The 14,985-nt window shown below is 45.9% G+C and overlaps 1 protein-coding gene across 1 annotated transcript; it reads left to right on the top strand.

Annotated features, from left to right (window-relative positions):
- The first annotated feature begins 1,145 nt into the window (after positions 1-1,145).
- On the top strand, positions 1,146-10,065 carry LOC120031850 (probable tubulin polyglutamylase TTLL1). Its single transcript, XM_038977668.1, has 8 exons — positions 1,146-1,174; positions 1,491-1,619; positions 3,036-3,173; positions 5,915-6,023; positions 6,176-6,319; positions 6,495-6,581; positions 7,521-7,684; positions 9,243-10,065. The coding sequence occupies exons 1-8, from the start codon at positions 1,146-1,148 to the stop codon at positions 9,373-9,375; spliced, it is 933 nt and encodes a 310-aa protein (XP_038833596.1). The 3' UTR covers positions 9,376-10,065.
- The last annotated feature ends 4,920 nt before the right edge of the window (positions 10,066-14,985 follow it).

Here is a 14,985-nt window from a genome sequence, read left to right as displayed (position 1 = left end):
TAATTATCTACCTGTGTAAATATTGAGTCATGTGACCAGAAGTGTGTTGCCGGGGAGATTATTCAGGTCAGTGCACACAAACGTTCCTCATCCTGAAAGGATGTCATCTTCAGGATTCACTGCACAGGATGGGCTCAATGAGGTTTCAAGATACAGTGTGTGCGCGCGCGCGACACATAAATAAACACACGTGTGTGTGACCTACATTAGTGCATGTCACGTCAGTTTTTACTAGGAATCTCGATGTGAAACACAAGAGAGTTTAGTGTTGAACACACCCGTGGCTCTGCTCACCTGTCCCTAAACTGTTCTGTCCCTCTGCTCACGTGCTGTTGGAGAGGTAGTCGCAATGCAAATGGTGGATTTCCATTACTCAAATTAACCAAACGGCTACCATCGCAAAACAATTGCTTCCTTGTTTTGTCATCTTAAAATATACATTTGATTTTGTAATAATACATAATGTCTTTACAAATGTAACGTCTAAAACCAATCCAATGAAAGGATGGATTTGTAATTAGTCTTGCTTTAAAATAATTGGCAAATAGAAATAAATACAATAATGTAAAATATATGTAATAAAGATACTATGAATTATTTAACTATTAAATTAATAATAGTATTATTGCTAATAACATCATATATGCCTTAGCGCTACAACATGATCAAATCATAACAATATTATTTGTGGATAGTAATGTTTGATAGGGGTTTGTCAAAACAAGGTGATGTCATCCTCTTCACCAAACAAATATTAGGTCGATTTGAAGATCACACAAGCAAAAAATAGAGTATAATTTGCCCTATTTCAATGTAAAATATTTAAACAATGATATTGTCATCGAGTTTCACATCTATGGAAGAGCAGTACTGCAGTCAATATCTGTCTACACAATGTTCCTTGTCTGACAACAAAGGAACAGGTGCATTGTAGAATAACAAAACATGTAAAACGTACCTATTTTGTAGATTAAAGTAGACGCCGCCCTGTAAAGCAAATAATAGGGGCATTATAGAACAATATCGTGAATATAAAAATGTTTTGAACATTTCACAGTTGTTTAAAATGTTCCTACTTACAGCAGCGTCCTTTAATCTGTTGTTTTCAGGTAACTGCCACAATTATCAATTCAACAGCCACGCCTATGGCAGTTACACCAGGAAGATCCTTGAGGTGTGTTTCTCTCAACAACCACTAGAGGGCAACACGAGGCGAAAAATGTCCTTGCATGCAAAAAATTGGACCATGTGCATTTAGCCCAACCCTGAGGTGAAACGAGCGGGGAATATTTGACAGTTCGACGCGTCGTCGGTTGCCTGGTTATTCACCCGGAAGAGCACGGTATTCATCTTCCAGCTGACTGGGATGGATCAATAAATCATGATAAGAGATAACTAGCATCTACCCTTTTAGCAGATTAACGTTACATGGGTGAAGTCAATAAATTGAGGATTTCTCCTTTATAATTTGCATTAAATTCCCCTTGAAGGCGATTGAACCAAACATCACGATTGGATGAAAATCATTCTCCTTTGCAGGTGTCTCAGGCAGGGTGGATCCAGCTAGCTGGGACTGATGACAGGTTGTCTGACAAGAAGATTAGAAGATCGATTTCCAGGTAGCTAGCTAAAACTGTTATTTGGTGTGGAAGGATACATAGATACTTAGCTAGCTGACATAACGCGATTGTGTCCAATGCTTTACAGTACACCAAAATGCTACCAAAAGATAGTTGTGAATATAGCACATTAATTCAGTGTTTTTGCGAGATAGCTAACAGCAGTGGCTCATCATGGGCAAAACAATAGACTATTAACGTTAGTTATACCTATGTTTATTACACGTGCTAAGCTCATCTTTGCATGTGTGTTTGTGCTTGCATTGGTGTGTGTTTCCGTGTGTGTGTGTGTGTGTGTGTGTGTGTGTGTGTGTGTGTGTGTATATACAGTTGAAGTCGGAAGTTTACATACACTTAGGTTGGAGTCATTAAAACTCGTTTTTCAACCACTCCACAAATTTCTTGTTAACAAACTATAGTTTTGGCAAGTCGGTTAGGACATCTACTTTGTGCATGACATGTAATTATTCCAACAATTGTTTACAGACATATTATTTCACTTATAATTCACTGTATCACAATTCCAGTTGGTCAGAAGTTTACATACACTAAGTTGACTCTGCTTTTAAACAGTTTGGAAAATTCCAGAAAATTATGTTATTGATTTAGAAGCTTCTGATAGGCTAATTGACATAATTTGAGTCAATTGGAGGTGTACCTGTGGATGTATTTCAAGGCCTTCCTTCAAACTCAGTGCCTCTTTGCTTGACATCATGGGAAAATCAAAAGAAACCAGCCAAGACCTCAGAAAAAAAATTGTAGACCTCCACAAGTCTGGTTCATCCTTGGGAGCAATTTAAAAACGCCTGAAGGTACCACGTTAATCTGTACAAACAATAGTACGTAAATATTGTAAGCCGTGCGTACTGGCGGTAGAGAAGTCAGGCGCAGGAGAGCAAAGACTGTGTTCCAACGGCGCAGTTTAATGATAAAAATCACAGTGAACAAAATACAATAATCATAATGGGACAAAACCCCAGACATAACGTGCACAAGCACTTACAAAAAACAATACCGGACAAGGATATGTGGGGAACAGAGGGTTAAATACACAACATGTAATTGATGGGATTGAAACCAGGTGTGTGGGAAGACAAGACAAAACAAATGGAAAATGAAAGGTGGATCGGCGATGGCTAGAAAACCGGTGACGTTGACCTCAGAACGTCGCCCGAACAAGGAGAGGGACCGACTTCGGAGGAAGTCGTGACAAGTATAAACACCATCACCTCTACTAACTACTGATAAACATGTCCTGTGTGTAACTGCCAAAGGTGAGTGTTTGCTTGCATTTGCATATGTCATACAGGTAGTATTACCCCACTACTCTTGAATCTGCTGTTCTCAACAGCATTGTCCGTAGATGAGTTGTCCATAGATAAATGACTGATGCTCTGTTTCCTTTGTTTTTGCTAGGTTTGTAGCGGCCTCAAGTGGCAAGGAGGCCTATGTCATCTCTCTGTACATCGACAACCCACTGCTGATCGGAGGCAAGAAGTTTGACCTGCGTCTCTATGTGTTGGTTACCACCTATCGACCTCTCAAGTGTTACATGTAGGTTTATGATTAACCTAAAGCCTACAGCCCGGTTTCATTTCCCTCAAGTCCTACCGCTCTGAAATGACTGGATAGGTGATAGGTAATAGATAGATAATAACTTAATTGTCCCTATACTAACAGAAACATAGACAGTCTGTTACATGTAATGCAAATACATCATTATAAACAGTGCAGTATGCATATACTTTTTCATAATTATGTAATTATGAAAAAGGTGTACCTGTGGATGTATTTCAACGCCTACCTTCAAACTCAGTGCCTCTTTGCTTGACATCATGGGAAAATCAAAAGAAACCAGCCAAGACCTCAGAAAAGAAATTGTAGATCTCCACAAGTCTGGTTCATCCTTGGGAGCAATTTAAAAACGCCTGAAGGTACCACGTTCATCTGTACACACAATAGTACGCAAGTATAAACACCATGGGACCACGAAGCCGTCATACCGCTCAGGAAGGAGACGCGTTCTGTCTCCTAGAGATGAACGTACTTAGGTGCGAAAAGTGCAAATCAATCCCAGAACAACAGCAAAGGACATTGTGAAGATGCTGGAGGAAACAGGTACAAAAGTATCTATATCCACAGTAAAACAAGTCCTATATCGACATAACCTGAAAGGCCGCTCAGCAAGGAAGAAGCTACTGCTCCAAAACCACCACAAAAAAGCCAGACTACGGTTTGCAACTGCACATGGAGAAATGTCCTCTGGTCTGATGAAACAAAAATAGAACTTTTTGGCCATAATGACCATCGTTATGTTTGGAGGAAAAATGGGAGGATTGCAAGCCGAAGAACACCATCCCAATCGTGAAGCACGGGGGTGGCAGCATCATGTTGTGGGGGTGCTTTGCTGCAGGAGGGACTGGTGCACTTCACAAAATACAGTCGTATGAAAAAGTTTGGGCACCCCTCTGAGGCTGCATAATAATTTACTCTGTCGTCACAGAAAATGATCACAGTGGCATGCCATTCATTTTCTAATAAAAGCTGAGTACTGGGGTATTGTCCAGACAAAGACTCTTAGTGTAGCAATATTATGTTGTATGAAATTAAATCAGATGTGAAAAATAGGCTATGCAAAAATGTGGGCACCCTTGTCATTCTGTTGATTTGAATACCTGTAACTACTTAGCACTGATTAATTGGAACACACAATTGGTTTGGTGAGCTCATTAAGCCTTGAACTTCATAGACAAGTGCATCCAATCATGAGAAAAGGTATTTAAGGTGGCCAATTGCAAGTTGTTGTTCTCTTTGACTCTCCTCTGAAGTGGCAACATGGGGGCCTCAAAACAACTCTCAAATGACCTAAAAACAAAGATTGTTCAACATTATGGTTTAGAGGAAGACTACAAGAAGCTATCGCAGAGATTTAAGCTGTCAGTGTCCACTGTGAGGAACATAGTGAGGAAATGGAAGACCACAGGCACAGTTCTTGTTAAGGCCAGAAGTGGCAGGCCAAGTAAAATATCGGAGAGGCAAAGGCGAAGGATGGTGAGAACGGTCAAAAAACAGCCCACAGACCACCTCCAAAGACCTACAACATCATCTTGCTGCAGATGGTGTCACTGTGCATCGTTCAACAATTCAGCGCACTTTGCACAAGGAGAAGCTGTATGGGAGAGTGATGCGGAAGAAGCCTTTTCTGCACACACGCCACAAACAGAGTCGCTTGAGGTATGCAAACGCACATTTGGACAAGCCAGCTTCATTTTGGAATAAGGTGCTGTGGACTGATGAAACAAAGATTGAGTTATTTGGTCATAACAAGGGACGTTATGCATGGCGGCAAAAGAACACAGCGTTCCAAGAAAAACACTTGCTACCCACAGTAAAATTTGGTGGGGGTTCCATCATGCTGTGGGGCTGTGTGGCCAGTGCCGGTACTGGGAATCTTGTTAAAGTTGAGGGTCGCATGGATTCCACTCAATATCAGCAGATTCTTGGGAATAATGTTGAAGAATCAGTCACAAAGTTGAAGTTACGCCGGCGCTGGATATTTCAACAAGACAACGACCCAAAACACTGCTTAAAATCTACCCGGGCATTTATGCAGAGGAACAAGTACAATGTTCTGGAATGGCCATCCCAGTCCCCAGACCTGAATATCATTGAGAATCTGTGGGATGATTTGAAGCGGGCTGTCCATGCTCGGCAACCATCAAACCTAACTGAACTGGAGATGTTTTGTAAGGAGGAATGGTCCAAAATACCTTCATCCAGAATCCAGACACTCATTAGAGGCTATGGGAAGCGTCTAGAGGCTGTTATTTTAGCAAAAGGAGGCTCTACTAAATATTGATGTGATGTTTCTATTGGGGTGCCCAAATTTATGCACCTGTCTAATTTTTGTTTTGATGCATATTGCACATTTTCTGTTAATCCAATAAACCTCATTTCACTACTGAAATATTACTGTGTCCATCAGTTATGTGATAGATCAAAATGAAATTGCTGATCCAAACACCCAATTATTTATAAATGGAAATCATGGAAATTGTCAGGGGTGCCCAAACTTTTTCATACGACTGTAGATGGCATCATGAGGAAGGAAAAGTATGTGGATATATTGAAGCAACATCTCAAGTCAGGAAGTTAAAGCTTGGTCGCAAATGAGTCTTCCAAATTCTGTAAAACATTAATAAAGGATATTGCCACTAGGATAAATTATAACTTCAGCATTTGATCAGATCAGTATTTGACAATTTGGTCCATTTGGACCTTTGTGTTGCTTCCAGGTATAAACTGGGTTTCTGCCGGTTTTGCACAGTGAAGTACACCCCCAGCACTAGTGAACTGGACAACATGTTTGTGCACCTGACCAATGTGGCCATTCAGAGACATGGGGTAAGTGTGTGTGTGTGTGTTGTCAAGACAGATAACATATACACAACACACTAAATGGGCCTAAAACAGGCAGAAATGGCTCCTACATAAATATATGAGTTTCTATGTGTATATATTTCTACATGTGTACAATACATCTATACACGTTGCAGGATGACTATAACCATGTCCACGGTGGGAAGTGGACAGTCAGTAACCTGCGTCTGTACCTGGAGAGCACCAGGGGGAAGGAGGTGACCAGCCGACTGTTTGACCAGATCCACTGGATCATGGTGCAGTCCCTAAAGGCTGTCGCTGTGAGTGGTCACACACACATACTGAAACAAAAACATGTTCCCCATTTTATCCCTGCTGTGTTCCAGCTGCTCTTCCCTTTTTCACTCCTGTCCCACACACTCAACACACTAACTTCCTTTTCCCCTCTAAACACTCCCTCTCCCTCTCCCTCTCCCTCTCTCTCTCTCTTCACAGCCCGTCATGAACAATGATAAACATTGCTTTGAGTGTTATGGATATGACATCATCATCGATGACAAGCTGAAGCCATGGCTTATTGAGGTGAGGCCCCCACCCACACACACACTGTAATTACATGACATAGGCAAAAATGATGTCTCTCTTATTGTGAACATACTATAGTTTTACTCACTAATTCTAGTTCCTACTAAGATGAGCTTGTGTCAAAATGTTTTCTTTGTTCTGCATTGTTTGTGAAGTGAAACCAGTGCTGCGTTCCTTTCTCTGTCTAGCAAGTTCAATATCCTTAGGGTTGACTTTTCTCTGTGTGTGTGGGTGTTTGTATATGTGTGTGTGTTTGAAGTGTGTTTGACTTAAACCTGCTCAAGGCAATGTACAGAAAACAAACAGTACTCTGGTTCACCAGCAGTTATGTATGTTTTTAGGATTTAGGAATGGCACAATGAAACAATTGTCTGTTGTTATGAGCGTTGGACTAGTAACCGAAAGGTTGCAAGTTCAAGTCCCCAAGCTGACAAGGTACAAATCTGTCGTTCTGCCCCTGAACAGGCAGTTAACCCACTGTTCCTAGGCCGTCATTGAAAATAAGAATTTGTTCTTAACTGACTTGCCTAGTTAAATAAAGGTGTGTGTGTGTGTGTGTGTCTTTCTACGATTGGTCTCTCTCTTTTTCTCTCTCTTAGTTGTCCATGTGGGTGTCTGTGTGCCAGTATATTTACAACCCACACCCACCGTTGCTGCTAATACATTGTCCGTGTGGTACATTTCCTGCCTGATAAGCAGCTCCCAGTTCCTATGGGGACCGATAGGAAATGAAAACAGTGAAATAGTGAGGTCATTCCTGCCTGTTACTAGTCTCCAGTACTTTGTACTCTACTCATACTCAGGACAGAACTTTCCATGCTGGCCCGTGTGTACATAATGACTAATGCTTATCCTGACCTGTGCTCTCTGCTGTGTGTGTGTGTGTGTGTGTGCGTGCGTGCGTGCGTGCGTGTCTATTCCGCGTCTGTCCTCCAGGTTAACGCTTCTCCGTCGCTCACCTCCAGCACAGCCAACGACCGGATCCTGAAGTACAATCTGATCAATGACATTCTCAACATCGTCACACCCAACGGGGACATTCCCGACTGCCGCTGGAACCGCAGCCCACCCCGAGAGGCCCTGGGCAACTACCAAGTCCTGTGAGTGACAGCCCCCTCCTATCACAGCGCTTGAGGGAGAAAACAGGCCTGGGGCGTGTTCAGCAGGACGCAGCGTTTCAGAATATTTAGATAGAATTATGCTATGCTTCTCTGACATGTAGAATATGGAATCAAGTCGGATCTAATCATGGCATTTCTATCTGCAACATTTGACAACGTTTGACTACGGAACGTGGCCCAGGGTAAAAAAACAACACTATTTGTAAAAAGAAAATCAAATACTGGAGTGCCAGATGGGCAGGGTTTGCCGTTTTGGAACTATTGGTCCATCAAGCCAGGATTAACGGTTAGAGAAAATACCTATAACCGTGAACTGATTCAGGATCAGATGAACTGAAACAAGCCATCTACGATTCACCGCATAGCAGCTTCTAGTCATTGTTGCACACAGCCTTTTACCTCAGAGGTACATTTTTGTTGTGACGTTATCACTATATTGTCTTTATACTTCCTATATCCGGCATCCTTACTTATTTTATGAGTTGGAGAACACTTTGGGAGGGATCTTAGACCATTCCTACATACAGAATCCACAGGAGGTTGGTGGCACTATAATTGGGGAGGACGGACTCTTGGTAATGGCTGGAGCAGAATGAGTGAAGTGGTATCAAAACCATCAAACACATGGTTTCCATTTATTCTGTTCCAGGCGTTATTATGAGCCGTCCTCCCCTCAGCAGCCTCCACTGACAGAATCCTTCCAGATCCTTGATATACTTCGTCTGCGCTTATAGACTGCCCTCTTCAATTCAAACCACAGCTTTTCAATAGGTTTCTACTTCTGATTTTGGAGCCAATTAACCATTTCTTTGTGGATTTTAAAGTGTGCTTGGGGTTATTGTATTGCTGGAAGTTCCACATGCGGCCAAGTTTCAGCTTCCTGGCAGAGGCAACCAGGTTTTTGTCAATAATATCCTGATACTAGGTAAAGTTCATGATGCCGTTGACTTTAACAAGGACCCCATGACCAGTGGAAGCAAAATAGCCCCGTAAGATACACCACCAAACTTTACAGTAGGTACTGGGTTCTTTTCTGCTCATGCATTCTCATTTCGATGCCAAACCCACCACTGGTGTGCATGGCCAAAGATCTCTATTTTTGCTCATCTTTATCAAGGGTGTCAATAATTTCGTACCCCACTGTAGCTCTTTCCAGTATTCTGTCTTACACATACACTCTTAGAAAAAAAGGTGATATCTAGGACCTAAAACTGTTCTTCGGCTATCCACATAGGAGAACCCTTTGAAGAACCCTTGGAACACAAAAGAGTTCTACCTGGAACCAAAAAAGGTTCTACCTGGAATCAAAAAGGGTTCTCCTATGGGGGCAGCCGAAGAACCCTTTTGGAAGCCTTTTTTCTAAGAGTACTCCCTCTCTCTATTCTCTGTCTCTCTCTGTCTCTTCCCCTCCCTTCCTGCCTTTGTCTCTCTCTCTCACCACTCTCTCCCACCCTGCCTCTCTCTGTCTTCCCCTCCGTCCCTGCCTCTCTCTCTCTCTCCCTGCCTCCCTCCCTCCCTCTATCTCTCCCTTCCTCAGGTACGACGAGGAGCAGGCGCTGAGCGAGAATGCAGAACGTGACCTACGGAGTCGCTCAGGCCAGTCGCTGGGGTCTAAGGGAACGGCGAAGGTGGGCACCGGGCCTCGCCCAGCTGCCGCCACCTGGAAGTGAGGTGGTAATGTCCAACGCCTCACTGTGCCTCACTGTCCCTTCACTGACCTCTGACTGACCTCTCGTTGCGCTTCCTGTGTCATTCATGGGGGAAAGGGGGTCGGGGGCAAGGGACAACCCAGACAGAGGGATGGAAGGATGACAGGGAGGGAGGGAGAGGACCCAGTAAGCTCTGAGGACCCTGCCATGTATCACAAGCAAGGACACGTGTGTGTGTCAGTAAAGAAAGGGTCACACACACTCACGTTTAGCAGAAGCTCTGTATAATACACTAAATAATAGCATTTATCAACCTTTTATATAGCAATGGGAAAGGGACATTCTCAGATGACTGTTAGAGGATTTCATCAATGCATTGAATAATGTTTACATATATTGTTGTGGAATTGTCTGACTTTAATGATTTTTATGTTTTCAAGCAGAATATTTGCTAGGTTAAGACACATTGACGTGTGTAATTATTCTGTTCATGTCTGAAAACCGACAGGTTTCACCTCTTTATTTTGAAATGTATGACCCGAAAAGCATTTGCTATTTGTTGACTGTATAAAACATAGTGTAATGGACAATGCTAACAACAAACAAAAGTAAGACTGTCACGTTCCTGACCTGTTTTCTGTTATTTTTGTATGTGTTTAGTTGGTCAGGGCGTGAGTTGGGGTGGGCATTCTATGTTTTGTGTTTCTATGTTTAGGTCATTTGTAATTAGCCTTATATGGTTCTCAATCAGGGACAGGTGTTTGACGTTTCCTCTGATTGAGAACCATATAAAGGTAGGCTGTTCACACTGTTTGTTTGTGGGTGGTTGTCTTCCGTGTCTGTGTATGTTGCACCACACGGGACTGTTTCGGTTTGTTCGTTCGTTTGTTGTAGTCTGTACCTGTTCTTCGTGTTTTATGTAAGTTCTCATAGTTCAGGTCTGTCTACGTTCGTTTGTTATTTTGTAGTTTGTTGAAGTGTTTTCGGTTTTCGTCTTTACTTTAATAAACTTCATTATGTCCACATTCCACGCTGCGCTTTGGTCCAATCCCTACTCCTCCTCTTCTTCCGAAGAGGAGGAGGACGACCGTTACAGAACCACCCACCTTCCATGGATCAAGCAGCGTGAGAGGAACCAGCAGCAGCGGCCAAAGAACCAGGACTCGTGGACTTGGGAGGAAATATTGGACGGAAAGGGACCCTGGGCTCAACCAGGAGAATATCGCCGCCCCAAAGCTGAGCTGGAGGCAGCGAAAGCAGAGAGGCGGCGTTTCGAGGAGCTAGCTCGGAAGCAGGAGAAGGATCTGGGCTACACTACGTGGGAGGAGATCGACAGGTGGGCGATCGACCCAGGGCGAGTGCTGGAGCCCGCCTGGGATTCTCTGGCGCAGTGCGAGGAGGGATACCGGCGAATGGAGGCAGCACGACGACGCGGTAGGAAGCCTGTGAGTAAACCCCAAAGATTTATTGGGGGGGGGGGGGCTAAGAGGGAGAGTGGCGAAGTCAGGTAGGAGACCTGCGCCCACTCCCTGTACTTACCGTGGAGAGCGAGAGTACAGGCAGACACCGTGTTACGCAGTAGAGCGCATGGTGTCTCCTGTACGTGTGCATAGCCCGGTGCGGGTTATTCCACCTCCCCGCACTGGCAGGGCTAGATTGAGTATTGAGCCGGATGTCATGAAGCCGGCCCTACATATCTGGCCACCAGTACGTCTCCTCGGGCCGGCTTACATGGCACCAGCCTTACGCATGGTGTCCCCGGTTCGCCTACATAGCCCGGTGCGAGTTATTCCACCTCCCCGCACTGGTCGGGCGACGGGGAGCATACAACCAGGTAAGGTTGGGCAGGCTCAGTGCTCAAGGGAGCCAGTACGCCTGCACGGTCCGGTATTTCCGGCTCCACCTCCCCGCTCCAGCCCAGTACCACCTGTGCCTACACCACGCACCAGGCTTCCAGTGCGTCTCCAGAGCCCTGTTCCTCCTCCACGCACTAGCCCTGTGGTGCGTGTCTCCAGCCCAGTACCTCCAGTTCCGGCACCACGCATCAAGCCTCCTGTGCGTCTCCAGAGCCCTGTACGCACTGTTCCTTCTCCCCGTACTCGCCCTGATGTGCGTGCCCTCAGCCCGGGAACACCAGTGCCGGTACCACGCACCAGGCCTATAGTACGCTTTGAGAGTCCAGTGTGCCCTGTTGTTGTTCCCCGCACTAGCCTGAAGGTGCGTGTCCTTAGCCCGGTACCTCCAGTTCCGGCACCACGCACCAGGCCTACAGTGCGTCTCAGCCGGCCAGAGTCTGCCGTCTGCCCAGCGGCGCCTGAACTGCCCGTCTGCCCAGCGGCGCCTGAACTGCCCGTCTGCCCAGCGGCGCCTGAACTGCCCGTCTGCCCAACGCCGTCTGAACTGTCCGTCTGCCAAGCGTCGCATGAACTGCCCGTCGGTACTGAGCCTTCAAAGCCGCCCGTCTGCCATGAGCCTGAAAAGCCGCCCGTCTGCCATGAGCCTACAGAGCCGTCCGCCAGACAGGAGCCGCTAGAGCCGTCCGCCAGACAGGAGCCGCTAGAGCCGTCCGCCAGACAGGAGCCGCTAGAGCCTTCCGTCATCCAGCTATGACCAGCCAGAGCCTTCCGCCAGACAGGAGCCGCTAGAGCCGTCCGCCAGACAGGAGCCGCTAGAGCCTTCCGTCATCCAGCTATGACCAGCCAGAGCCTTCCGCCAGACATGACCAGCCAGAGCCGTCATCCAGCTATGACCAGCCAGAGCCGTCATCCAGCCATGACCAGCCAGAGCCGTCATCCAGCCATGACCAGCCAGAGCCGTCATCCAGCCATGACCAGCCAGAGCCGTCATCCAGCCATGACCAGCCAGAGCCGTCATCCAGCCAGGATCCGCCAGAGCCGTCATCCAGCCAGGATCCGCCAGAGCCGTCATCCAGCCAGGATCCGCCAGAGCCGTCATCCAGCCAGGATCCGCCAGAGCCGTCATCCAGCCAGGATCCGCCAGAGCCGTCATCCAGCCAGGATCCGCCAGAGCCGTCATCCAGCCAGGATCCGCCAGAGCCAGCCAGCCAGGATCCGCCATCCAGTCCGGTGCTGCCGTCCCTCAGTCCGGTGCTGCCGTCCCTCAGTCCGGAGCTGCCGTCCCTCAGTCCGGAGCTGCCGTCCCTCAGTCCGGAGCTGCCCCTTATCCCGGTGCTGCCCCTTATCCCGGTGATGCTCCTTATCCCGGTGATGTCCCTTAATTTAGGTGGGGTTATTTGGAGGGTGGTCATTGAGAGGGGGATAAAAAAGCGGGGATTTATTATGGTGGGATGGGGACCACGCCCAGAGCCTGAGCCGCCACCGTGGACAGATGCCCACCCAGACCCTCCCCTAGACTTTTGGTGGTGCGTCCGGAGTTCGCACCTTGAGGGGGGGGGTTCTGTCACGTTCCTGACCTGTTTTCTGTTATTTTTGTATGTGTTTAGTTGGTCAGGGCGTGAGTTGGGGTGGGCATTCTATGTTTTGTGTTTCTATGTTTAGGTCATTTGTAATTAGCCTTATATGGTTCTCAATCAGGGACAGGTATTTGACGTTTCCTCTGATTGAGAACCATATAAAGGAAGGCTGTTCACACTGTTTGTTTGTGGGTGGTTGTCTTCCGTGTCTGTGTATGTTGCACCACACGGGACTGTTTCGGTTTGTTCGTTCGTTTGTTGTAGTCTGTACCTGTTCTTCGTGTTTTATGTAAGTTCTCATAGTTCAGGTCTGTCTACGTTCGTTTGTTATTTTGTAGTTTGTTGAAGTGTTTTCGGTTTTCGTCTTTACTTTAATAAACTTCATTATGTCCACATTCCACGCTGCGCTTTGGTCCAATCCCTACTCCTCCTCTTCTTCCGAAGAGGAGGAGGACGACCGTTACAAAGACTGGAAAGTGAGCTTTGAAGCGTTTGCTTTTCAAGCCACTGGAGTAGGCTATAAAGTGTATAAGACTACAGTATGCATAGGACAGTCAATGTATTGGAATTACTTTTACAAAACTGAGAGACTTGTTCAATGTCTGGTTATACAACTTTACTTTTGAGTTGTTACTCATAAGTTCACCGTTGGGATAAAGAAATGCTTTTATAGTTAAATATCTGGATATAAAGTGATGAGGTCAGCTCTTCAAACGTTGAAATACCTTTCATTTTGTGTTGTGGATGACATTGCCATGCCAACATATATTTTCCTGTGGTGTGACCTTGGAGGGGTGACCTCGAAACCAGGGTTGCATCCCAAAGGGCACCCTATTACCTATGGGCCCTGGTTAAAAGTAGTGCACTATATAGGGAATAGGGTGCCATTTGAGACACTGACCAGCACACCCTTGGTCTGCTTGTGTGTTTAAGATAATCCCATTCTGGTTACAGTGTGTGGTCACCTCGAGCGGTTGGCATACAAGAAACTAAAGCTGAAGTGGCTACTGAGCTATAACAGACTGAACCATTCTGATTGTGTGAAAGTGAAAGAAAAAAAAGTGTCACCTTTATTTAAATAGGCCATGGTGGCGAAGCAATTACAATATAGCAATTAAACACTGGAATGGTAGGATGTACAGAGGATGAATGTGCAAGTAGAGATACTGGGGTGCAAAGGAGCTAAATAAATAAATACAGGATGGGGATGAGGTTGATTGGATGGGCTAATTACAGATGAGCTATGTACAGGTGCAGTGATATGTGAGCTGCTCTGACAGCTGGTGCTTAAAGCTAGTGAGGGAGGTAAAAGTCTCCAGCTTCAGAGATTTTTGCAGTTCGTTCCAGTCATTGGCAGCAGAGAACTGGAAGGAGAAGCGGCCAAAGGAGGAATTGGCTTTGGGGGTGACCAGTGAGATATACCTGCTGGAGCGGGTGCTACGGGTGGGTGCTGCTATGGTGACCAGTGAGCTGAGATAAGGTGGGGCTTTACCTAGCAGAGACTTGTAGATGACCTGGAGCCAATGGGTTTGGCGACGAGTATGAAGCGATAGCCAGCCAACGAGAGAATACAGGTCACAGTGGTGGGTAATATATGGGGCTTTGGTGACAAAACGGATGGCACTGTGATAAACTGCATCCAATTTGTTGAGTAGAGTGTTGGAGGCTATTTTATAGATGACATCGCCAAAGTCGAGGATCGGTAGGATGGTCTGTTTTACGAGGTTATGTTTGGCAGCATGAGTGAAGGATGCTTTGTTGCGAAATAGGAAGCTGATTCTAGATGTAATTTTGGATTGGAGATGCTTAATGTGAGTCTGGAAGGAGAGTTTACAGTCTAGCCAGACACCTAGGTATTTGTAGTTGTCCACATATTCTAAGTCAGAACCGTCCAGAGTAGTGATGCTGGACGGGCGGGCAGTGATCGGTTGAAGAGCATGCACTTAGTTTTACTTGCATTTAAGAGCAGTTGGAGGCCACGGAAGGAGTGTTGTATGGCATTGAAGCTCGTCTGGAGGTTAGTTAACACAGTGTCCAAAGAAGGGCCAGAAGTATACAGAATGGTGTCGTCTGCGTAGAGGTGGATCAGAGAATCACCAGCAGCGAGAGCGACATCATTGATGTATACAGAGAAGAGAGTCGGCCCAAGAATTGAACCCTGTGGCACCTCCATATCGACTGCAAGAGGTCCAGACAAC

Source organism: Salvelinus namaycush, chromosome 38 (genome assembly GCF_016432855.1).
Source record: "Salvelinus namaycush isolate Seneca chromosome 38, SaNama_1.0, whole genome shotgun sequence".
In the NCBI taxonomy this organism is placed as follows: domain Eukaryota; kingdom Metazoa; phylum Chordata; class Actinopteri; order Salmoniformes; family Salmonidae; genus Salvelinus; species Salvelinus namaycush.
Note: the sequence above shows the minus strand (reverse complement) of the source record. Positions and strands in the feature narration are given on the sequence as shown.

Excerpts from the sequence above, each read along its gene's own strand:
- LOC120031850 (XM_038977668.1), top strand. The coding sequence starts at position 1,146 with ATGGCAGTTACACCAGGAAGATCCTTGAG. Across the intron at positions 1,175-1,490 it reads ACACCAGGAAGATCCTTGAG|GCGATTGAACCAAACATCAC; the intron begins GTGTGTTTCTCT and ends TTCCCCTTGAAG. Across the intron at positions 6,024-6,175 it reads TGGCCATTCAGAGACATGGG|GATGACTATAACCATGTCCA; the intron begins GTAAGTGTGTGT and ends TACACGTTGCAG.